We start from the raw sequence: 22,487 nt of genomic DNA, 5'->3' as shown, positions 1-22,487 counted from the left end.
CCGTGGTTGGGTGTCCCCCAAGGGGAAGGGGATCGACTGACGCAGACCTCAGTCTCCATCTGGAAAATGGGGGCAGGGGTGCCAGGCAAAGCCCAGAGTGGGGAACGCAGTGGACGTTAATTAAGCACCTACTGTGTGCCTGACCATGCCACTTGACCTTCCCTCTTCTTCCTCTTCTGCTGCTTCTCCCTTCCTCCCCCCTTCCCAACCCCCCTTCGCCTCATCCCTCCCCCTCCTCCTCCTGTCTTCTCCCTCCTCCTTCTTGTCATAACTGCCATTTATTTTATTTTATTTTTTTAATTTTTTTTTAACGTTTATTTATTTTTGAGACAGAGAGAGACAGAGCATGAACGGGGGAGGGTCAGAGAGAGGGAGACACAGAATCTGAAACAGGCCCCAGGCTCTGAGCTGTCAGCCCAGAGCCCAACGTGGGGCTCGAACTCACGGACCGCGAGATCATGACCTGAGCCGAAGTCGGACGCTTCACCGACCGAGCCACCCAGGCGCCCCCATAACTGTCATTTATTAACACTTACTGTGTGCTACCCAGCCCTTTCCGGTCATTTTTACTTAGTGCGCACGACAGCTGTGATATGTTCTGAATAATTTATCTTTCATAACATAAATGATTAATCTAGAACCTGACCAATAAACCTTTATTTGACCCTTTATAGACCCAGGAACAGTGACGAGCCTGGATTCTGACTTTGCGATTAGTCATGTTGCCATCCTTTTTAAGTTTCTTTTATTTATTTATCTATGTATCTATGTATCTATGTATCTATCTATCTATCTATGTATCTATCTATGTATCTATCTGTCTATCTATCTATCTATCTATCTATCTTTCTAGAGAGTAGGGGAGGGACCGAGAGAGAGGGAGAGAACCCCAAGCAGGCTCCGTGCTGTTAGCCCAGAGCCAGACACGGAGCTCAGTCTCACGAACCATGAGCTCCTGACCTGAGTCACAATCAAGTGTCGGACGCTCAACCGACCGAGCCACCCAGGTGCCCCCACCACCCTTTTTTAACACCCGTGAAGCCCCTGGTCCGGCTTGAAGCCCCCTGCGTGTGATGTCCGTGAAGGTCATGACCGTCCTAGGAGGCAGGTTTGGTTGTGGCCATTTAAGTGGTTAAGAACTCAGAACCGTGCGGATCTGGGCCGGGGGCTGATCGGGAGCCGCATCCCGCCAAGCAGTCCCCTCTCTCTGTCTGGGAAAGGAGGGTGAGGGCGCACAATTCTCGCTTGTGCCACATTTGCTCAAATATCCGTGCATGTCTCGATCGTACGTGCCTGGATCGCAATCCGGGACAGCGTGGAAGGCGCTGAAGATGTGTCCAACTCAGCACGGCCGGCCCAAAGTAAGGCCCCCGACGGTAGCTGCCGCTGTCCCTAACGAACACAACCCCGGTCTTCGATCCGGAAGCTTTGGGGGCCGGGCGTGTTTCAGAACTCCGGGTCCTTTCGGGGGTTCCGGGAAAGTGATGCGGGACGTCACGTGACACGCTCGCTCGCCTCTCCACGGTCCGCCTCCAGAAGGGGCACGTCACGTGGGCAAATTGTGGCTCTCCCCGAGAGCGCCGTAGTCACTTTTGGTCAGGGTTTGCTACCAAAAGGGTTAGGAAGGCGTTGGCGGCCTTCGGGGCGCTTCTGAGCGTGGGAGCTGCACGTGGAGGTTTTATGGGCCTTCATGGCTCCTTCGAGAAGAGTTTTCGTTCCGTTCCGCCGACGCGTGCTGATGGGGAGAGCGAGGCCGGAGAAAGCAAGCCCCGGGTTGCACGGCAGAGCCCAGCGGAGGCTGGGATTCGAACGTAGGCGGCGGCCACGTCCAGGTGAAGCGTTCTCTCTGGCCGCGCCGGCACGGAGTGCCCTGTGCGTCAGCCCTGCCCTGCGCCAGCCCCTTGTTAACCTCTGTTCTTCCCTCCCCACCTCGCCCGGCCTCCAGCTCCACGTGCAAGAAGCTTCTGGCAACCACTTGAGCCCGGAGCCCACGCAGCCGGCCCCCAGCGTGGACCTAGACTTCCTGGAAGATGCCATCCTGGGCTCGCCTGCTGCGGGGGGCGGCGGCGGGGGCGGAGGGGGCGCCGACCAGCCCTGCGACATCCTCCAGCAGAGCCTCCAGGAGGCCAACATCACCGAGCAGACCCTCGAGGCCGAGGCCGAGCTGGACCTGGGCCCCTTCCAGCTGCCCACCCTGCAGCCCGCGGACGGCGGGGCGGGCCCGGCGGGGGCTGGAGGGGCCGCGGCCGTGGCCGCTGGGCCCCAGGCCCTGTTCCCGGGGGGCACCGACCTGCTGGGGCTGCAGGCCCCCCCCGCCGTGCTGACCCACCAGGCCCTGGTGCCGCCCCAGGACGTGGTCAACAAAGCGCTGAGCGTCCAGCCCTTCCTGCAGCCCGTGGGCCTGGGCAACGTGACCCTCCAGCCCATCCCGGGCCTCCAGGGCCTGCCCAACGGCAGCCCTGGGGGCGCCGCGGCGGCCACGCTCGGCCTGGCGCCCATCCAGGTGGTGGGCCAGCCGGTCATGGCGCTCAACCCGCCCACCTCCCAGCTCCTGGCCAAGCAAGTGCCCGTCAGCGGCTACCTGGCCTCGGCGGCCGGCCCCTCGGAGCCGGTGACCCTGGCGTCGGCCGGCGTCTCGCCCCAGGGGGCGGGCCTGGTCATTCAGAAGAACCTCCCCGCTGCCGTGGCCACCACGCTCAACGGGAACTCGGTGTTCGGAGGGGCCGGGGCCGCCCCCGCAGCGGCCGGCGGGGCGCCCGCGGCGGCCCCCGGCCTCGGCACGTCGCCGCTGGTGCCGGCGCCCAACGTGATCCTGCATCGCACGCCCACGCCCATCCAGCCCAAGCCCGCCGGCGTGCTGCCCCCCAAGCTCTACCAGCTCACCCCCAAGCCGTTCGCCCCCGCGGGCACCACGCTCACTGTCCAGGGCGAGGCGGGGGGCCTCCCGCAGCCGCCCAAGGCCCCCCAGAACCTGACTTTCATGGCAGCGGGCAAGGCCGGCCAGAACGTGCTGCTGTCGGGCTTCCCGGCGCCGGCCCTGCAGGCCAACGTCTTCAAGCAGCCTCCGGCCACCACGACGGGGGCCGCCCCGCCTCAGCCGCCCGGGGCCCTGAGCAAGCCCATGAGCGTCCACCTCTTGAATCAGGGCAGCAGCATCGTCATCCCCGCCCAGCACATGCTGCCGGGCCAGAACCAGTTCCTGCTGCCGGGGGCGCCCGCCGTCCAGCTGCCCCAGACGCTGTCGGCCCTGCCCACCAACGTCGGCGGGCAGATCCTGGCGGCCGCGGCCCCCCACGCGGGCGGACAGCTCATCGCAAACCCCATCCTCACCAACCAGAACCTGGCGGGCCCGCTGAGCCTGGGCCCCGTGCTGGCCCCCCACTCGGGGGCCCACAGTGCTGCCCACATCCTCTCGGCCGCCCCCATCCAGGTGGGCCAGCCGGCGCTCTTCCAGATGCCCGTGTCGCTGGCCGCAGGCAGCCTGCCCACACAGAGCCAGCCGGCACCCACGGGCCCCGCGGCCACCACCGTCCTCCAGGGGGTCACCCTGCCTCCCAGCGCCGTGGCCATGCTCAACGCCCCCGACGGGCTGGTGCAGCCGGCCCCCCCGGCCGCCACCGGGGAGGCCGCGCCCGTCCTCGCGGTCCAGACGGCCCCCCAGGCGCCACCGGCCGCCAGCACACCGCTGCCTTCGGGCCTCCAGCAGCCACCGGCGCAGCAGCCCCCGCCCCAGGCCCCCGCCCCTCAGGCCGCGGCCCCGCCTCAGGCCACCACCCCCCAGCCCAGCCCGGGCCTGGCGTCCAGCCCAGAGAAGATCGTCCTGGGACAGCCACCCTCTGCCGCCACGGCGGCCATCCTCACTCAGGACTCCCTGCAGATGTTCCTGCCGCAGGTAAGTGGCCGGGGGAGGGGCGCGGACAGGGGGTGTGTGCTGTGGGGAGGGGCCAGGAGCTGGAGCTCAAGGTGTGTGTGTGTGTGTGTGCAGGGGGTGGGGGAGGGGAGGCAGCGACTGGGAGGGGGGCGTCTGGTGGGCTTGGGAGGGCGTCTCAGAGCGGCACTCCCCCTGCTCCCGGTGATGCGTGCGTCCCCGAGGGGACAGCCCGACAGAAAGACGAGGAGGGGGACTGACTGGCGGACAGGCTGACTGTCCGCTCTCCTGCTGGAGGGGATGAGAATCAGAGAGAGCCGGGCAAGACACAGACAGACAGATGGGCAGGACAGACAGATGGGGCGGGAGGCCGTGGGCGAGGTGGAGCCGGAGGACTGACGGGACCTGAGCGAAACGAACTTGCTGGGGCAGCAGGCTCCCTGGTGCCCGGACCCCGGGCTCCGAGCCGCCCCGGCCTCTGCACCCGGCCTCTCGGTGCCCCTGCGCCCGGTCCCCACCACCCCCTGCTCTGGGACGTTGGGGAGGCCGGGATCTTGGCGTGGGGAGGCTGCGGGGGCCGTGGGGTGACCTTCTGACCCTGTGCGGGCTGCCCGTTTCAGGAGAGGAGCCAGCAGCCCCTCTCCGCAGACGGCCCCCACCTCTCCGTGCCCGCCTCGGTCATAGTCAGCGCCCCGCCTCCCGCCCAAGACCCAGCCCCGACCACCCCCACCGCCAAAGGAGCTGGCCTCGGCCCTCAGGCCCCCGACAGCCAGGCTTCCCCGGCGCCGGCCCCCCAGGTAGTTGAACCCCAGCAGCCTCTGCCCCAGCTCAGACCGAGCCTTGCCCCTGCAAACCCCTCCTTCCTGCTCCCCCCCTCCCCCTCGCTCTGGCTGCCCTGCCTGCCTCTCTGCCTCGCTGGCTTGGGAAAGGTGTCCCTTCGCTCCCCAGATCTTTCCTGAGGGTCTCCTGGCAGCCGTGGACTCCTAGGACCAGAGCCAGGCCTGGGGGAGCCCACACCGTAGGCAGGGACACGGGGTGCACACGGCAGGCATTTCTTTCCGGAGTGGCCGTTTTCGCCTCCGGAGGAGTAACACGGTCAGAGGGTTCGCATCTCAAAAGATACGGTCAGAGGGTTCGCATCTCAAAACATAACCGGAGATGTAGCTTGAAAAGCCCTTTCTCCTGAGCCACGGATTCCCGCCCTGCCTCCCCGGGGCGGTTCTGTGCATCCTTGTCCACGCGTGGACAGGCAAGGCGGCGCCTGGATTCTTTTCTTCCCACTTCGTACAAAAGCAAGAGCACACTCCTCATGCGGTTTTGCACATTCTCTCGTTCAGGGACTCATCTCGGAGACGTTGCTTCATTATTTCGCAGACCGTGCCGTTCTCCGCCGTGCCGACGGGCTGGCACTTATTTAACCGGTCCTTGTTGCCGAGCAGCTAGGTCCTTTCCAGCCTTTGGCTGAATAACCAAGCGGCAAAGCATCACCATCTGTACGTCACTTCGCGGGGCGGGTTCTCAAAAAAGGAAAGCGCCGGGTCTGTCACAGGCGTCTGTGGTTGTGACGGGTGGCGCCAGATCGCCCTCTGTGGAGTATCGATCGGGGCACCCTTTAACAGCGGTATGTCGTCTGTGCCCGTTTCTGCACGGCCTCAGCAGCGTATTGAACTTCGCCCGTCTGCCGGGTGAAAAGCAGCTTCTCGCCTTGTTTCAGTTTGCATTTCTGACCACGGGATTGGGCAGGTGTTCGTAGACGTAGAGCTGTTTGTGCTTTCCGTGAAATCGCCTGCTCGTACCCCTTGCCATTGAAAATTTGGGTTCCTGGCCATTTTCTTGTTGATTTGTAGCAACTCTTTACATATGAGGAACGTTGGCCTTTGTCTCACGTGAGCCATAAGCACGTGGGAGTGCTTTTCTGGCGTCGGTGTTGCACTCGTTCAAGAAGGACTCGTGGATAGGTCGATGAGCATAGGCAAGGGGAGGAGGAGGAGACAACGTCAGCAAGGTGAGGGTGGCAGAAAGCATCATGGGCTTTGGCCTTAGACGACCACGATTTCACTCCCAGGTTCTGCTACTTTGCCCCGTGACCTTCAGCAACCAGTTTCTTCTTTCCCGAAACAGATATTTGGGGAACGAGGGCGCTTAATAGGTGCCCGGCCTTGTGCTGACCCAGAGCAAAGCCCTGTACCCGCTGAGCCTCGATTTCTTCTTGCGCAAAATGGGGAGAATAGGTTCTTACGGGTCTGTTAAGAGTAAACGAGCTACCATAGGCTTAGCCCGGAGTAAGCCGGCGGTAGGTATCCGCCATTATCATTTTTTTTTTTTTTTTTATTGTCCCCGTTGGGGGAGAGCGGGATCCGGTCCAGAGTGACGGTCTAGGAGGACACGAGACCAAGATGGGATCCGGCCATGTCTGCATCGAGAGGAGAAGCCGAAGTGGGGGAGGGGACAAAAGGCCAGAAGCCGCCCGGCGTGGGAGCAACTCACGTTGGGAGCAGTGTTTCTGGAACGGGCCAGATACGGGCCTTTCAGGAAGCAGCTTCCATGGTCCGCCGTTCCAAGGGGTTCGTAGGATCTCCTCCGAGCGCTGTGGGTGCCACGGCACACATTTGCCGTGAGCAGTCATTCCAGTTTACCTAGTACCGAGGACGTTCTTAGAAGGCAGGACTTTTTTATTTTATCCTATTTTATTTTATTTTTAATGTTAATTTTTGAGAGAGAGAGAGAGAGCGAGCGAGAGTGAGCAGGGGAGAGGCAGAGAGAGGGAGACACAGAATCCGAAGCAGGCTCCGGGCTCTGAGCCGTCAGCACAGAGCCCGACGCGGGGCTCGACCTCACGAGCCGCGAGATTACGACCTGAGCCAAAGTCGGACGCTCAACGGACGGAGCCACCCAGGTGCCCCAGGACTTCGTCGTTTTAAAACTGAGACCGTCCCAGGCAAACCAGGACGCGTTTGGTCACCCTCCTTACTCCTCACGACCTTCCCCAGCCACATGTCTCAGGCCATAGCCTGCTCCCTCCGCAGCCCAGCCCGCCCTGGCCCTTGCCTGGTTTGTGTTTCTCCGTAGCACTTCCGGCCGTGTGACCGACTGTCTAGTGTCCTTGTTTACACGGTTCTCGCCATACTGTAAACTCCACGAGGGCAGAGAGTTTTGTCCGTTGTCTCTTTGCCGTATCCCCAGTGGCCAGAACAGTGCCTGGCACACAGCCGACACTCAGTGAGCCTGTATTGAATAAACCAACGGAGGAAATCATTTATTGAAGAAACGAAACACACGTACGAAACAGCCCCGCCGGTGCTGGCTCTGTGCCGAGTACGCCCCAGTGGAATCAAAGGGAGAGAACGTTCTGGGAGGAGACGCGGTTCAGCCGCAGGTGAAACAGCCTGCTAGATGGAAGCATTGAAGGCAGCAGGCTGCCCGTGAGGAGGCTGGCGAGGGTCCTGCTCTAGGCTGAGTGAGCAGGAACAGCCTCTGGGGGGAGGAAGTATTTGAGCTGAGTCCCGAAGAAGGAGAAGTTGTGGGGAAATAGCATGTGCCAAGGCCCTGAGGCCAGGGCCAACTTGGGATGCCAAGGAATGGAAAGTAGGCTGGAGTGTGGGGGGGGGGGGGTGGAGCGAGATAGGGTCGGAGAGTTCTGTGGTGCCTCGTGGGCCAATGAGTTGGGCCCTGGCAGTCAGGGGGCCATGGCCTTGTCTGATTATATGATTTTCAGTGATCCTTCTGGCTTCCACTGGAGAGTGGTTTGGTGGGCCGTGTGAATGGAGGTCCAGAGATCCTCATGGGACAAGGACAAGGACAGTGCTTCAAAGGGGTGGTCACAGTGATGGTGGAGGCAAGTAGACGGATTCAGGGGACGGTTCGGAGCTCGCTTCAGGATCAGAGGCACGAGGAGGAGGGCATTATGGGAATAACTTCGTGAACGACACCATTTCTCTTACGGTGAGACCTTGGATTGTGAGTAACTTGTCCTGGGAGCGTCCCTCGCAGGCCCTTGTGTTAGCGGACATTTCTAATAAATTGTAACTTGCTAGGCGAGCGAGGTCTCGCAGCCCGGGTCGTACGTGACGCCGAACGTCCCACGATCACAACTGAGCCGGTGGTTCTTGAAATTCACTTTGCTCTACGAGTGCTTTGGATTACAAGCATGTTTCCGGGACGAATTACGCTCACACACCCAGGTTTTCCCGCATTTCTGCGTGCTGTTCCAGACGCTTTACAAGCCTTAGCTCCTTGAAACCTCCCTCAGGTAGGTGGTGCGACTATCCCCATTTTACAGGTGAGGAAGCAGAGGCACAGGGCGAGGCAGTCGCTTGCCCGCGGTTCCCCAGCTGGTAGGGCCTGGATTTGAACCCTGACGGTTTGTTGCCAGAAACACCCGAGGGATGCAGGAAGCCAGAGCCGAGCGTGAATCGCGGCTCTGCTTCACGTCGGGGGCTCCGAGGCACAGTTGACTCGTCTGCAAAATGGGCACGAGGCCACCGACCTCACGGGCGCTCGGCACGGAGCAGGCATTCGGGGAGCAGATACGTGCCACGGGCGGGAACAGTGGTAACGGTGCCGTGGCTGACCTTGGAGAAGAGAGGACAGTGTGCATGGAAGCTGGTTCCCAGTCTCTCACACACACACACACACACACACACACACACACGGGTCCGCACCGTGTAGGCGGGCTGTGGCTTTTGTGCCTACGAGAGCGCATGGCATGATGGGAGGTTCTGGACAGACATCTGTTGGCTGAGCAAGTAGGTGGGTGGGCGGGTGGGGGGCTGACCCGGCGGACAGGCGGGCGAGCGGACGGACTGAAGCATGAAGGCAACACGGAAACGTCAGCCGGGTCCCGACCTGTGATACGCGTGCACGCTCGTGTGCCAGGCCCGTCCCCAGGCCGGAAGGCTGCCGTCAGGTGGTTCTTTCGTGCGGCCCCCGTCCCCCGGGCACCTGCTTCGTGGCCAGCCTTCCACAGGGACGTCCAGGTGAGGGGATTGATTTTGTCATCGATACCCCGGCTCTTGAAATTGTCCCTTGAAGGGGCTGTATCTTCAGGGATGGAACACTGACCATCCCGCTCAGGGAGCGCAAAGCCTCCCGTGTATTGTTTATAGCGGGCTCTGGAAAAAAAAAAAAAAAAAAAAGCCACCACCGTTGTCGCCATTATTCAAAAAGCGTTACTTGCGTGTGGTTTAAAAAATTCAGTTTGGGGCGCCTGGGTGGCTCCATCGGCTGGGCATCCGGCTTCGGTGCGGGTCGCGATCTCACGGTCTGTGAGTTCGAGCCCCGCGTCGGGCTCTGGGCTGATGGCTCAGAGACTGGAGCCTGCTTCCGATTCTGTGTCTCCCTCTCTCTGCCTCTCCCCTGCTCACTCTCGCTCGCTCTCTCTCTCTCTCTCAAAATAAACTTAAAAAAAAATACAGCTTACAAAGAAAAGAAGTGTATACGGTTAATTCCAGCAAGTCTTCCTTTTCGTGGGATTTCTGGCCCTTTCCGCATATAGACACCCCCCCCCCCCCCCCCCGCCGGCAGTTTCTTTGTAGAGTGCCACCTTGTGGCGTCATAGGGCAGGCACCGCGGACGTTTGAGGCCGGGTCGTTCTTCATCGTGGGGGGCCGTCCCGTGCTCTGTGGCGCGTGGGGTAGCATCCCCGGCCTCCGCCTCCTCGTTGCCAGTAACACCCCTTGTCCAGTTGGGGCAACCACGGAGATCTTTAGGGGTTGCCGTGTGTCGCTTGGGGAACCGAATCACCTGGGCTGGGAACCGCCCCTGTGCACTTGGCCAGCATCCCTCGTTGTCTGAACTTGGACCCAGGGAGATACGAGAGCCCGTGTGTGCAAGGTGGGCGCACACTTTCCCTTTGCGTTTACACACAGAAGCGCCCCATCCTGTTCTCCTGTATCTTGCTTTGCCCGTTCAGCAATACCTCTCGGACCCCTGACTTGCAGACTTTTTTTTTTTTTTTTAATGTTTCTTTATCTTCGAGAGGGAGAGAGAGACAGAACGTGAGCAGGGGAGAGGCCTAGAGAGAGAGAATCCGAAGCAGGCCCCAGGTTCCGAGCGGTCAGCACAGAGCCCGACGCGGGGCTCGAACTCACGGACCGCGAGATTGTGACCTGAGCCGAAACCAAGAGTCAGACACTCAACCGACTGAGCCACTGAGGTGCCCCTTAAAGATTGTATTTTTAAGTAATCTCTGCACCCAACTTGGGGCTCAAACTCACAGCCCCAAGATCAAGAGCCACGTGCTCTCCTGAGTGAGCCAGCCAGGTGCCCCTCCTCCGTTCTTTTTAATTTTTTTTTTAATTTTTTTTTTTTTAACGTTCATTTTTGAGACAGAGAGAGACACAGCATGAATGGGGGAGGGGCAGAGAGAGAGGGAGACACAGAATCGGAAGCAAGCTCCAGGCTCTGAGCCATCAGCCCAGAGCCCGACGCGGGGCTCGAACTCGCGGACCGCGAGATCATGACCTGAGCCGAAGTCGGACACTTAACCGACTGAGCCACCCAGGCGCCCCTTAATTTTTTTTTTTTTTTTTAACATTTTAGTTATTTTTGAGACAGAGAGAGACAGAGCATGAACGGGGGAGGGTCAGAGAGAGGGAGACACAGAATCCAAAACAGGCTCCAGGCTCTGAGCTGTCAGCACAGAGCCTGACGTGGGGCTCGAACTCACGGACCGCGAGATCGTGACCTGAGCCGAAGTCGGCCGCTTAACCGACTGAGCCACCCAGGTGCCCCTCCTCCGTTCTTTTTAAATGCTGGTCACAACCGCACTAAAATGACCGGGCTGGTCACAACCATTAACCAATAGGCACTGGGTGTGGTTTGAAAACCACCGTCCAGGAGAACAGCCATGGGGCAGTCATCAGACGTGGGGACTCTGGAAACCCCACCCTGCCCCTTCCAAGGCTGCGACCCTAGCCAGGTGACTGACTTCTCTGTGCCTCAGTTTCCTTCCCTGTAAAACAAGGGTGATGATAAGAGCATCTACGTCGCAGGGTTGTGGTGAGGAGTAAGTTCATATGTGTTAAAATGCTCAAACGGGGTCAGGCGTGTTGAAAATGCCACAAGATGACAGAAGCCGGGCAGATGCTCCGTAAAGGGCCAGTAGTAACCATTTGGGGCCTTGCGGTCTCTGTCGCGGCCCCAGAGCGCACGTAAACGAGTGAGCGTGGCCGTGTTGCGATAAAACTTTATTTATGGACACTGAACTTTGAATTTCCTATTATCGTCACCAGTCACAAAATATTCTCCTCCTGATTTCTATGCCGCCATCTAAAAATGTAAAACACACACACACACACACACACACACACACACACACACACACACACACAAAACAAGCCTCTTCTTAGCTTGTGGGCTATATATGGAATGATAGGCCAGGCAGGCCAGGCTGGCCCTGTTGGCCAGTGGGCTGCAGTGCCCTGTAGTTTCGTTATTTATTGACGTGGTTCCCTGTTGGAGAGAATACCGAAGGTGGCTTCCTGGGCAAACAGCATTTCTATAAATATGCCGGTACCCAGGCTTTGCACGGTGGTGTGAAAATGCCTGCAGGGTACGTTTCTAGAAATGGAACTTCTAGATCAGAGAGTGTATGTGCTTCCCAAGCACTTTATGGAAGGCATTGAAGCGATTGTGCCTTCGTGGGCTTTTGCCCGTGAAGCCTCCTCCGGTGGCTCCTGGCCAGGCCGCGGGATGTTCCGAATTCGGCACGAACGCCGTCTACATCTGGGCAGTGGGACTCTCCTGGTGAACGGTCCCCTCATGTGGTAGTTTTTTAAAACATGACCGGAAGACTCCTTTTGTGCCGATTTCGAGAATTTCTAAAACACGGAAAAGACCGAAGAAGGAAAATAAGTCTGTGCAGGGCTGCCAGTAACATTTGAGGAGTTGGGGGGGGGGGGGTATCGTGAAGTTTTCTTTCAGCCTGATCTTCTGCCCCAACCCATTTCAGACATTTTTAAATTTGGGGGCGACTGGGTGGCTCAGTCGGTTACGCATCTTGATTCTTGATTTCGGCTCAGGTCACGATCTCACGGTTTTCGTGAGTTCGAGCCCCTCGTCGGGCTCTGCACTGATGGCGTGGAACGAGCCTGCTTGGGATTCTCTCTCTCCCACTCTCCCTCTCTCTCTGCCCCTCCCCTGCTCGCTGTGCCCCCCCCCCTCAAAAAACAAACTAAAAAATAAATAAAATAAAACATTTCCAATTTTTAGCGTTAGGTGTTCTGTGCACATGGCTCAATCATCCGAAAGCAGTTCTTAGCGTTTTAAAGCCCCACCCCAGGCCTACCTTCCCAGCCCACCGGCCCCTGCAGGAAACCACAATTCCTTATTTGGCGTATAGACTTCCGTGTTCCGTGCGTGCGCGGCTGGGGTTACGTGTGGATTTACGTTTCTCTTCCGTCTCCGACCGCCCAGAAGGTAGCACATTCTAGGCCAGTCTTGGCAGCCGGCGGAGAGTTTCCTGGATCCCTTGGTGCAGCTGAGCAGTGTTCCTCCGTATTCCTCCGCAGGGATGGACGTGAACATGGGTCCACGGGACGCTTTTGGTGTGCATTTCTCTGGTTACAAGCGCGGTTGAGCATCTCTCGAAATAGATGAGCCTCTGTGTTTCCTTTTCTGTGCGCTGTCTGATCATGCCCTTTGCCCCTTGTTCTCGCTGGTTGTTAGTGATTTCTGGAGGCTGATGGCATATGCTCTGAACTACAACTGTTTCCCCTCGTGTTATCATTTGGTTTTTTTGACTTGGTTGGGGAGTGGGGGGTGCTGTGTTTGTCTGTATACATATATTTTTTTCATTTTTAATGTTTATTTTTGAGAGGGAAAGAGACAGAGTACAAGCAGGGGAGAAGCAGAGAGAGAGAGAGAGAGAGAGACACGGAATCCGAGGCAGGCTCCAGGCTCTGAGCTGTCGGCACAGAGCCCCACGCGGGGCTCGAGCTCACGGACCGCGAGATCATGACCTGAGCCGAAGTCGGACGCTCAACCGACTGAGCCACCCAGGCGCCCCTGTATTTGTCTGTATTTTTAATGAGTAGGGGATGAATTTTTTTTAATTGTTATTTTTAAATGTTGAAAAAGGATTTGAAATATACAGCAACGTTCTAGGACTGTAGAGAACCCGTGGGTGTTCTTTGCTCTGTAACTGGATGTATCAGTTATCTGTTGCTGCGTAACAAATTGGCCCCCCACACTGAGCGGCTTTAACCAATAAGCATTAACTTACCTCGCATAGTTTGTGAGGATTGGGAATCTGGAAGCAGCTTAGCTGGAATCTGCTGGCTCACGGCCTCTCATGAGGAGGTCAGTTAGGGCTGCCGTTATCCGAAGGTTTGTCGGGGCGGGAGACTATGCTTCCAAGGGGGCGGGCTCACGCCCCCCCTGGCAGATGGCCTCAGCTCCTCCCCACGCAGCCCTCTCCAAGGGGCACCTCAAAACCCGCTCCAAGGTTTGCTTCCCCCAAAGTAAATGATCCACCAGAGAGTCCCGGGACAAAAGCCGCGGTCTTTTCTAGAACCGCATCTTGGAAGTGGTGTATGCCCATCTCCGCCAAATCTGTTGGTCCCAGAGACTCACCCTGGGACGAGACCCAGGGTGGGAGGAGACCGAATAATGAGGAGGGAGGTGGGCATCGGTGGGGGCCGCCTCGGAAGCTTGGCTGCCGCCCCGATGTACCCGTCGGCAGCGTGCTGTGTTCTCTTTATCCTCCGTTCTCTCGAGGTGTGTCCGTTTTTATGCTGAAGCATATGCGTCTCCATCGCAGACGTTCTCCTTTCCTCCTTAATGCCTCAGCCTTCGAGAACAAGAGTGTTCTCTGACTTGACCGCCGCCCAGTTAGCAAATGCAGCAAATTGAGCATTGAGACAGAACCATTGTCCACGGTGCATAATTTATGTAGCCAGTTGTCCAGCGGTCAGGTAATGTGTTCCTCTCATTTCCCTTAGCTTGCCGGCTGTCGTCTGGCCACCTTGCTCAGCTTCCCACCTCACTTACTTGGGGTTCTCGAACCTGCTCTGGCCACATGGGTTGTTTTCCCGCGTTCTCTGTCGTAAATACCCCCCCCCAACCATTCAGCAAGTGCCTGAATGGTTCCCGTCCCAGATTCCTGGAGGTCGACGTACCAGGTCAAGGCCATGACCCCTTCAAAGCCCCCAGGCCAGGGGTCCCACCCGGGCGACAACCTCACCGGCCCCGTGTGAGAGCCGAGGGCCTCTCGGATCTCTCCTTAGAGGTCGCAAGCCTTCGGGGAGGTGTGGATTGATTGGTTTGGGGGGGCTTTCGGTTTGAACGGCGGGAAGTTCTTTAGGGCCAGCCTCGGAAGGGCCCAGGGCGTTGGAGCCTTGACATCATGAGTCGGCCCACGTTGGGGCTCAAGGCAGAGAGCCCCGGCTTTGGAGCCTGGTAGCACGGGTGGCCTCGGGAAGTCCCCTGAGCCCTGAGCCCGAATCCTTCCCCATCAACTGGGAAGTCACGGGGCGGGGGTGAGGCAGGGGGACTCGGGACCAGCCCGTCTCGGCTCCCTGACCTCCGTTTCCCCCCGCATGAAGTGGTTTCAGCGTCTTCTCTGCTTTCAGGCCCGTGGAGGGACCACGTGTTAAGTGGTTGCAGGTGGCTGTCCGTGCATACATCAGTGTGGGCTGTCCCCGGGGTGTGGACCCCGTGACAGCAGAAGGGGGCCAGCCCGGGGGCGGGCACACAGCTGGTGCTCACGGGTTAGACGGGGGCGGCCGGGATCGTGATTCTGGGGGGTGGGGGTGGGGGTGGGGTGGGGAAGGGGACAGTGCAGAGGCGCTCAGTCGGAGGTGTGTTTTAGGCCAGGTCACCGTGTACGTGTAACAGACCCGCGCCCGGACCGCGTGTGCCCGTCTGAGAGACACAAACACACAGGCACACGCACCCGTGGCCCCCCCAGGCGGGCCCGCAGCCACGGCCACGCAGGCACACGGGGGCAGAGGTCGCGGACACTTAGAGGGCCCACGGCTCTGGGCCGGCATCCAGAGGGCCCTGGCCCTGACCCTCAGTTGCCACCTTCGTCCTGGGCGCTCTGGGGCCCCCAGCCCCCCGTATCGGTGCCGGTGTCCGTGTTCCCGGCTCAGCCGGACGGCCAGGCCCCTCGGGGCTGGCGGCTGGGATGCCGTCGCTGTCCGGCCGCCTCCTTCCCCTTTGCTGCTCTGCTCGCGCTCCCTGGCCCCCCTGCCTCCCCGCTGGGCAGCTGGTGTGGTGCCCCCGCCGCCTGCCCGCCCGCCCGCCGTCACCACTGCTTTCTCTGCTGCTGCCCTCGAACCCTGCAGAGCTCACCCGCGTGGGGGGTGGGGGGGGGGGAAGGGGACCTCCAGGGAGGGGGTGAGATCAGAGGAAAAGGGACCGAGGTGGGGTGGGGGCAGGTGGAGGGGTGGGGTCGGGGGACCCGTAGGCGGGTGCAGCGGGCTGTTCGGAAACGAGGGGCGGGAAGGAGAAGCCGCGCTGAGTCCTTTCTCTCGAGACAAGGGGTGGCTCAGGAGGAGGTCATTTGGTGGGGGCGGCTGGGGTGCCCAGCGTACTGGGGCAGCGGGAGCCAAGGTTGGTTCTGACCCCCGCCCCCTCCCCTCTCCCTCCCTCCCCCTGCCCAGATCCCGGCAGCGGCTCCACTCAAGGGCCCAGGCCCCTCCTCGTCCCCGTCACTACCTCACCAGGCCCCTCTGGGAGACAGCCCCCACCTGCCCTCCCCACATCCCGCCAGGCCCCCCTCCCGCCCGCCCTCCCGCCCCCACTCCCGCCCGCCCTCCCAGCCCCAGAGCTTGTCCCGCCCGCCCTCAGAGCCCACCCTGCACCCTTGCCCCCCGCCCCAGGCGCCCCCGACTCTGCCCGGCATCTTTGTCATCCAGAACCAGCTGGGGGTCCCGCCACCGGCCGGCACCCCGGCCCCCGCGGCCCCAGGCCCCCCCCAGCCCCCGCTGCGCCCCCCATCCCAACCCCCGGAGGGGCCGCTGCCCCCGGCCCCCCACCTCCCACCCGCCTCAGCCCCCTCTGTCGTGGCCTCCACGGACGCGTCCGCCAGGCTGCAGGCCCCGACGCCGCCTGACTTCCAGCTGCAGTTCCCGCCCGGCCAGGGGCCCCACAAGTCCCCCACGCCCCCTCCGACCCTCCACCTGGTCCCTGAGCCCGCAGCGCCCCCCCCACCGCCTCCTCGGACCTTCCAGATGGTGACCGCCCCCTTCCCGGCGCTGCCCCAGCCGAAGGCTCTGCTCGAGAGATTTCACCAGGTAATCGGAGGCAGGGACCAGCCCCGCCGCCCACCCCGCGAGCCCTGGCCTCCCCGCACAGTCTTGACGGGGAGACCCTCCCCAGCCCTGGCGCCCGGCCGCCGCCACCCCTAGGTGCCACCTACCCCTCAACCACCTGTCCCCCGTCCTCAGGTGCCGTCCGGAATCATTCTCCAGAACAAGGCCGGGGGGGCCCCCGCCGCCCCGCAGACCTCCGCCAGCCTGGGGCCCCTCGCCAGCCCCACCGCCTCGGTGCTGGTCAGTGGGCAGGCCCCATCCGGGACCCCCACCGCCCCCAGCCATCCCCCTGCCCCGGCACCCATGGCCACCGCAGGTAGGGGAGAGGTAGCCCCACGCAGGAGGAACGGGGGTGCTGAAGGCGGGTGGGCAGGGGGAGGGGGTGCGGGCCGGGGCAGAGCTGTGGGTGAGTGAACCAAGGGGTCACCCGGACCTCACGGGACAGGGAAGGTGCAGGAGGAAGGGCTGTCTCCCCCGATCCGAGGGGGCGCTCAGTTCAGGGCTAGGCCGGGCTACCGAGGCCAAAGAACCAGAGGAAAGTGGGCACGGGCTTGGGGGTCACAACGTGGAGGGGCCTTTGTGCCAGTGACCCCTGAGCCCGGTCTGCCCCCACTCCCACCCCCAGGCCTCCCTCCTCTGCTTCCTGCCGAGAGCAAAGCTTTTGCCAGCAACCTCCCGACCCTGAGCGTGGCCAAGGCCGCCGCGGCTGGGCCGGGGAAGTCTTCTGGGCTGCAGGTAAGGGGCCACCAGAGTGGGGGGCGCTCTAGGGCCAAAGCAGCGTCACCGGGGAACCGGGAAGGGGTCCGGCAGGACAGAGGAGGCCAAGCGACAGGTGCCCAGTCTGGGCGGTGGGTCCAACACCAGGTCAGCCCGGTGGGCGCCTGTGAGAGCATGAGACGGACGGAGAGCCACAGACCCCGAGACAGAGCGTGATGACAGGAGTGATGGCCCGAGTGGGTCCCTGGGGGCGGCAGCCGGGAGAGGTTGAGGCTGGAGGAGGAGGGAAGGGTTGGGGAGTCGTGCCATGGGGGGCCCAGACTGGAGGGGGGCAGAGCAGTGTGGGGGAGACTGAGGCAGAGACCGGCTGCAGGAAGTGCAGGGCAGAGGGGGGAGGAGGGAAGGCAAGAACACAGCCGGTGGAGGGACCAGGATGCCAGTGTCTGGGAGGGCCTCGGAGGCCAGATCGCTGCCGGTGGCCGAGAGGGAAGTGGGGGCGACTCCAGACAGTCAGCAGGGTCGGGGGGAGGCCGATACCCACGTTGGAGAAGGGGCGGGAGAGAGCCAGGCAGGTTCGGCGTGACAGGCAGCGGGTCCCGGGGCGGGGACCCCACCGCGGGGGGGCGGGCGCGGGGCATGGGCCCGCTCACCTTTGCCAAGGGCCAGGTAGAAGGGGGGTCCGGGCGCCGAGGGCAGGGCTCTCTGTGCCGATACCTCTCACCCGCGGGTCTCCTTCTGCAGTACGAGAGCAAGTCGAGGAAACCCCCCACCCTTCAGCCCAGCAAAGAAGCCTGGTGAGTTGCCGCCCCGCGCCCCGCCCCCAGCCTTCCCGAGGCTGGGGAGCAGGCTGTGGGGACCACCCTTCAGAAGGGGTTAGCTGTGTGATTTGGGCCAATAGGATTCCCCCGCAGACCCTCGGTTTCCTCTCTAGAAAATGGGGTGGGAGTCGTAGCGGTCACAGGGCAACAGGTGTGGGTTCCTGGACGCTGGTAAGACGGGCGGGGGTTCGAGGGAAGAGGTGGATGGGAGTCCAGGTTGGTGCGTAGATCGTTGTGGGTCCGCGGGGCTGTTCGGATGGTATTTGGGTGGACGGGCGTTGGGGTGGACGATGGGGGGCCTGGATGGGTGTGGGGGTGGATAGATGGACATTTGGGTGGGCGGGGGGTCTGGGCGGGCGATGGGTAGACCTCGGGCGCTCGCCTGCATGCTCTGTCTCGTCTGCCCTTCCACGGCAAGTGTTTGTCAGGACTCGGGGCCCAGTCCTGTGCTGGATTCTGAAAACACAGGACAAGGATCCTGTGAAAACACAGGAGAGACAGTCACACCATAAAGCGATAGAAGTCACCGCTACGGGCTGTGGTAGAAAACAGCCCTGGAGAGAACTGGATCCTACCCGCCCACCTCCCAAACCCCCCTTCCCAGGGTTGCGGTTGGGACCGAGGCAGACTGGGGACATGCTGACCCCTGGCGGCAGGAGACGGCAGAACAGTAGAGCATGGGAGGAGGCGCTCGAAGCCCTGGCCTCCGGCTCCCAGCCCTGCCTCTCCCTCGCCCTGAGTCCCCTGGGTGGAGGCAGGTCACTCCTCTGGGCCTCGAGTCCTTCATCTGTAGAGTGGGGACAGTGAGCGCGCCTACTCCCTTGGGCTGTTGCCAGAGTCCGTGAGACAGAACGAGGCTGCTCAGCACGCATTAGGACATTTCCCTGGTTGTGGGCACTGGGGGCCCCTGGGGGCTCGGGGCCGGGACCTGGTTTCTCCCGGCCTCACCACCAGCTCTGTGTGTGTGTGTGTGTGTGTGTGTGTGTGTGTGTGTGTGTGCGCGCACGTGTGCCTGTGCGTGCGTGCCGTCTCTCCCCACCCCACCCCACCCCCCAGTTTCCTGGAACATTTGCACAAACATCAGGGCTCCGTCCTGCACCCTGACTACAAGACAGCCTTCCCCTCCTTCGAGGATGCCCTGCATCGCCTCCTGCCCTACCACGTTTACCAGGGTGCCCTCCCCTCCCCCAACGACTACCACAAAGGTGAGCCCCCCCCCCCCCCCCCCGCCCCGCCCCGGGACTCTCCCTACCTGGTCTCTAGCGTGGGGAGGATCAGCGCGAGCCCCGCCCCCCCAGCGTCTGTGCCTCTGGACCTTGTCTCTTCTTCCTTAGTGGATGAGGAGTTTCAGACGGTCTCCACGCAGCTGCTGAAACGCACCCAGGCCATGCTCAATAAATACCGCCTTCTGCTCCTGGAGGAGTCCCGGGTAGGGCGCTGTCCCCCTTCCTCCCCGGGAGAGACCCCGCCCTTTTCCCCTTGCCCACCCCCCCCCCCCTTCTGGGCAGGGTGGAGGGAGGGAGGGAGGCTGGTGGTCAGATCCCAAGAAGGACAGTTTGGAATCTGCTCCCAGCCTTCTGGGTTTGCCCCCCCCCCTCCCCCCGGGCCCTCCCCCTCCTGGCTGCTATTCTCTCTTCTCCCCCCTCAGAGGGTGAGCCCCTCAGCGGAGATGGTCATGATCGACCGAATGTTCATTCAGGAGGAGAAGACCACTCTTGCCTTGGACAAACAACTGGCCAAGGAGAAGCCCGGTGGGTGGGGAGGGGAGGGGAGGGGAGGGGAGGGGAGGAAGGGGAGGGCGAGGTGCCCCCCAACTGGTGCCCCTGCCCTGGAGTTAGAGGGGGGTTGGGGAGGAAGAGAGGTGCGTGGCCTTACCTCCTACCACTAGGAGGCGCCCGAGCCTCGCCTCCGCGCAGTGCCTGGGTCTATCTAGCCTGACCTGCGGGCTCTGAGACCAGAGAGAAGGGGGTTCGTTTCCTTCATCACTGTGTGTCTGTTGCACTCCATCCTGGCAGAGAGGGGACCCCCCCCCCCCGCAGCCACCAGGAGATAGAAAAGCGGGGGAGCAGAGCCAGGACTAGGGTGAAGTCAGCAAGGCGTCTGGGTGACACAATGTAAGGGCCATTCACAGCGGCCGACTCCTGCTTGCACAGCAGGGGGATTTGGGAATGGCAGGGGCGTCGTAGCCACCCGTGTGTCCGTCCTGAGGGCCTGATGAGCCCGGGCCTCAGCCCGCGGCCCGGCGGCTGGTGGCCGCGGGCTGCTCGCCGCACCGGGGCTCCCCCTGGCCGCGCCCTTCGCGGGCGCCTCGCGCCTCTCCTAACCCCCGCGCGTTTTCTCGGCCCCCTGGTTTTGCAGACGAGTACGTGTCTTCCTCGCGCTCCCTTGGCCTCCCCATCGCCGCCTCTTCCGAGGGACATCGGCTCCCCGGCCACGGCCCACCGCCGTCCTCGGCGTCCGGGGCCCCCGCCCAGCCCCCTCTGCACCTGCCCACCAAGCTGGTGATTCGGCACGGAGGGGCGGGTGGCTCGCCTTCCGTGACCTGGGCTCGGGCGTCCTCCTCCCTGTCCTCCTCCTCCTCCTCCTCCTCTTCCGCCGCCTCCTCCCTGGACGCCGACGAGGACGGCCCGATGCCCTCCCGCAACCGCCCTCCCATCAAGACCTACGAGGCCCGCAGCCGCATCGGCCTCAAGCTCAAGATCAAGCAGGAAGCCGGGCTCAGCAAGGTGGTCCACAACACGGCCCTGGACCCTGTGCACCAGCCGCCGCCCCCCGCCGCCCTCAAGGCAGCCGAGCCCCCGCCCCGGCCGCCGCCGCCGCCGCCGGCCACCGGCCAGATGAACGGCACGGTGGACCACCCGCCGCCGCCGCCGGCCACCGACCGCAAGCCGGCGGCGGCCCTGGCCCCGCACTGCCCGCGGCTGCCCCTGCGGAAGACGTACCGCGAGAACGTGGAGGCCCCGGGCAGCGGGGCGGGGGAGGGGGCCGGGGCCGGCAGAGCCCGGGGCGGCAGCCCGGCGCCACCGCCGCCGCCGCCGCCCGCCAAAGTGGACGAGGCCACCAGCGGGCTCATCCGCGAGCTGGCCGCGGTGGAGGACGAGCTGTACCAGCGCATGCTGAAGGGGGCCCCGCCGGAGCCCGCGGCCGGCGGCGGGCAGAGCAGCGGCAGCCGGGATCCCGCCTGGGAGGCGCCTCCCGCCAAGCGGCGCAAGTCCGAGTCGCCCGACGTGGACCAGGCCAGCTTCTCCAGCGACAGTCCGCAGGACGACACGCTCACGGAGCACCTCCAGAGCGCCATCGACAGCATCCTGAACCTCCAGCAGGCCCCGGGTCGGACACCTGCACCCCCGTACCCCCACGCCGCCCCGACGGCCGTCGCGCCCGCCTCCCCGTCGCCGCTGCACAGGCCCGAGGCCTACCCGCCCTCCAGTCACAACGGCGGCCTCGGCGCCAGGACGTTGAACAGATAACACCGGGCTGGTCTTCCCTTCCCCTGTCCCGCCTCCCCAGGTCCGTGCGGACGCCGGGGTGGGGGTGGGGGGGCCCGGCCGGGCGCCTGACCTCAGCCTCCTGGGGGGGACACGAGCCGCCGGGGATCCCCCGACAGTTTTTCTTGCCTAAGTTATTTGAGTCACAAAGGCCCCCTCCCCCACTTCCCGCGCCAGCCGGGCTTGTTGGGTGTGGGATCGGGGGACTTCGGGGAGGGGGCTGTGATGTAAAACGCCCCCCTGCCAAAGGTGGGGGCGATCCCGGTGTTTCGTCATTTCCTATTTCTTCCCGCTTCCTGCCACGCTCTGCCCCACCGTCGGGGGGTGGGGGTGGGGGGCACGTGTGCGTTTGCCGGGGTTGCAGGTACCCTGGTTGCTCCCCACGCGTGTCCCCGGACTGGGCTCGTCCGCGTGGCTTCACAGACCCACGCGCCGAGGGCGCTCAAAGCTGGGGGGGCTGGGGGAGGGGGGTCCCTGCCAGCCTCGCCCAGCCCCCCTCTCTCTCTCTCTCTCTCTAGCGCCCCCCACAGGCTGTAAGAAGAACCACAGGGCAGGGCGGGCGTCAGCCAGCGTCCCGGGGGGGGCCCCCCTCTCGGAGGGCTGTGCCCGCGGGCACCGTGTTACATCCACGTGTGTGCGTCCAGCTCCGTGTCCTGTGTCCCTGCCCCCCCCCCGTGTGTGTGCTCGAGTGAGCAAGAGAGAGAGAGAGAGATTTCGAACCCTCCCGTCCCTCGACTTAAAATCCGAGCACCTCCCAAACGGGAAACCGGGGTCTCCCTCCCACCCCTCCACCCCTCACCCCCACCCCAGCCAGTCTTCCCAATGTTCTTCCTGCCGCCAGCCACCCGCGCCAGATTTTGAAATCTCGGAGACAAAAACTAGTACTGTAAGATAAATTTTTTTGTACTGTATTTATTGTGTATAACGATTTTTTTAAAGGAGAATTCTGTACATTTAGAACTCTTGTAAATTAAAAAAACTGATCCTTTTTTTAAAACTGTACCGACTCTGTCTCGGCCCCATTGCTTTTGGGTCTTTGTTGGGGGGGGGGGAGGGAGGGCGAGGGGAGTGGTTTGAAGTCTAGGGGGTGGGTCCGGACCTGAGCGGGGGGAAGGGCATCGTGAGGGCTCGATTCCACGTATATTTGTTGAACGCCTGTCGGGTGCCTGTTCTAGGCACAGGGGTGCGGGCGGCCGAGCAGGGCAGACAGAAGCCCCTACCCTGGGGGAGAAGCGGCGACGGAAAGCAGTTAAACCAAACACGGGTGATTCTTACCGTTCCCCCCATAAAGTTCTGTGGTCTCCGCGAAGGCCGAATCCGCGAATACTGAAGTGCGCCT

General features: G+C 62.4%; 1 protein-coding gene across 5 annotated transcripts in view; it reads left to right on the top strand.

Annotated features, from left to right (window-relative positions):
• Window positions 1–22,150, top strand: part of BICRA (BRD4 interacting chromatin remodeling complex associated protein) — an 83,161-nt gene extending 61,011 nt beyond the window's left edge. For 3 of the 5 annotated variants that reach the window (XM_058706741.1, XM_058706739.1, XM_058706740.1), the window contains 10 exons: window positions 1,946–3,892; window positions 4,489–4,665; window positions 15,475–16,107; window positions 16,261–16,441; window positions 16,751–16,860; window positions 17,584–17,636; window positions 18,717–18,865; window positions 18,995–19,089; window positions 19,309–19,411; window positions 20,019–22,150. In XM_058706741.1, the coding sequence (XP_058562724.1) occupies window positions 1,946–3,892; window positions 4,489–4,665; window positions 15,475–16,107; window positions 16,261–16,441; window positions 16,751–16,860; window positions 17,584–17,636; window positions 18,717–18,865; window positions 18,995–19,089; window positions 19,309–19,411; window positions 20,019–21,130 (4,560 nt within the window). In that variant the 3' untranslated portion in view covers window positions 21,131–22,150. Of the gene's footprint in view, window positions 1–813; window positions 3,893–4,488; window positions 4,666–15,474; window positions 16,108–16,260; window positions 16,442–16,750; window positions 16,861–17,583; window positions 17,637–18,716; window positions 18,866–18,994; window positions 19,090–19,308; window positions 19,412–20,018 lie in introns of those variants that run through there. The other 2 variants (XM_058706738.1, XM_058706742.1) reach the window with 2 other exon arrangements.
• The last annotated feature ends 337 nt before the right edge of the window (window positions 22,151–22,487 follow it).

The sequence above is a fragment of the Neofelis nebulosa genome, chromosome 17 (assembly GCF_028018385.1).
Source record: "Neofelis nebulosa isolate mNeoNeb1 chromosome 17, mNeoNeb1.pri, whole genome shotgun sequence".
In the NCBI taxonomy this organism is placed as follows: domain Eukaryota; kingdom Metazoa; phylum Chordata; class Mammalia; order Carnivora; family Felidae; genus Neofelis; species Neofelis nebulosa.
This window is presented reverse-complemented; position numbering and strand designations above follow the sequence as displayed.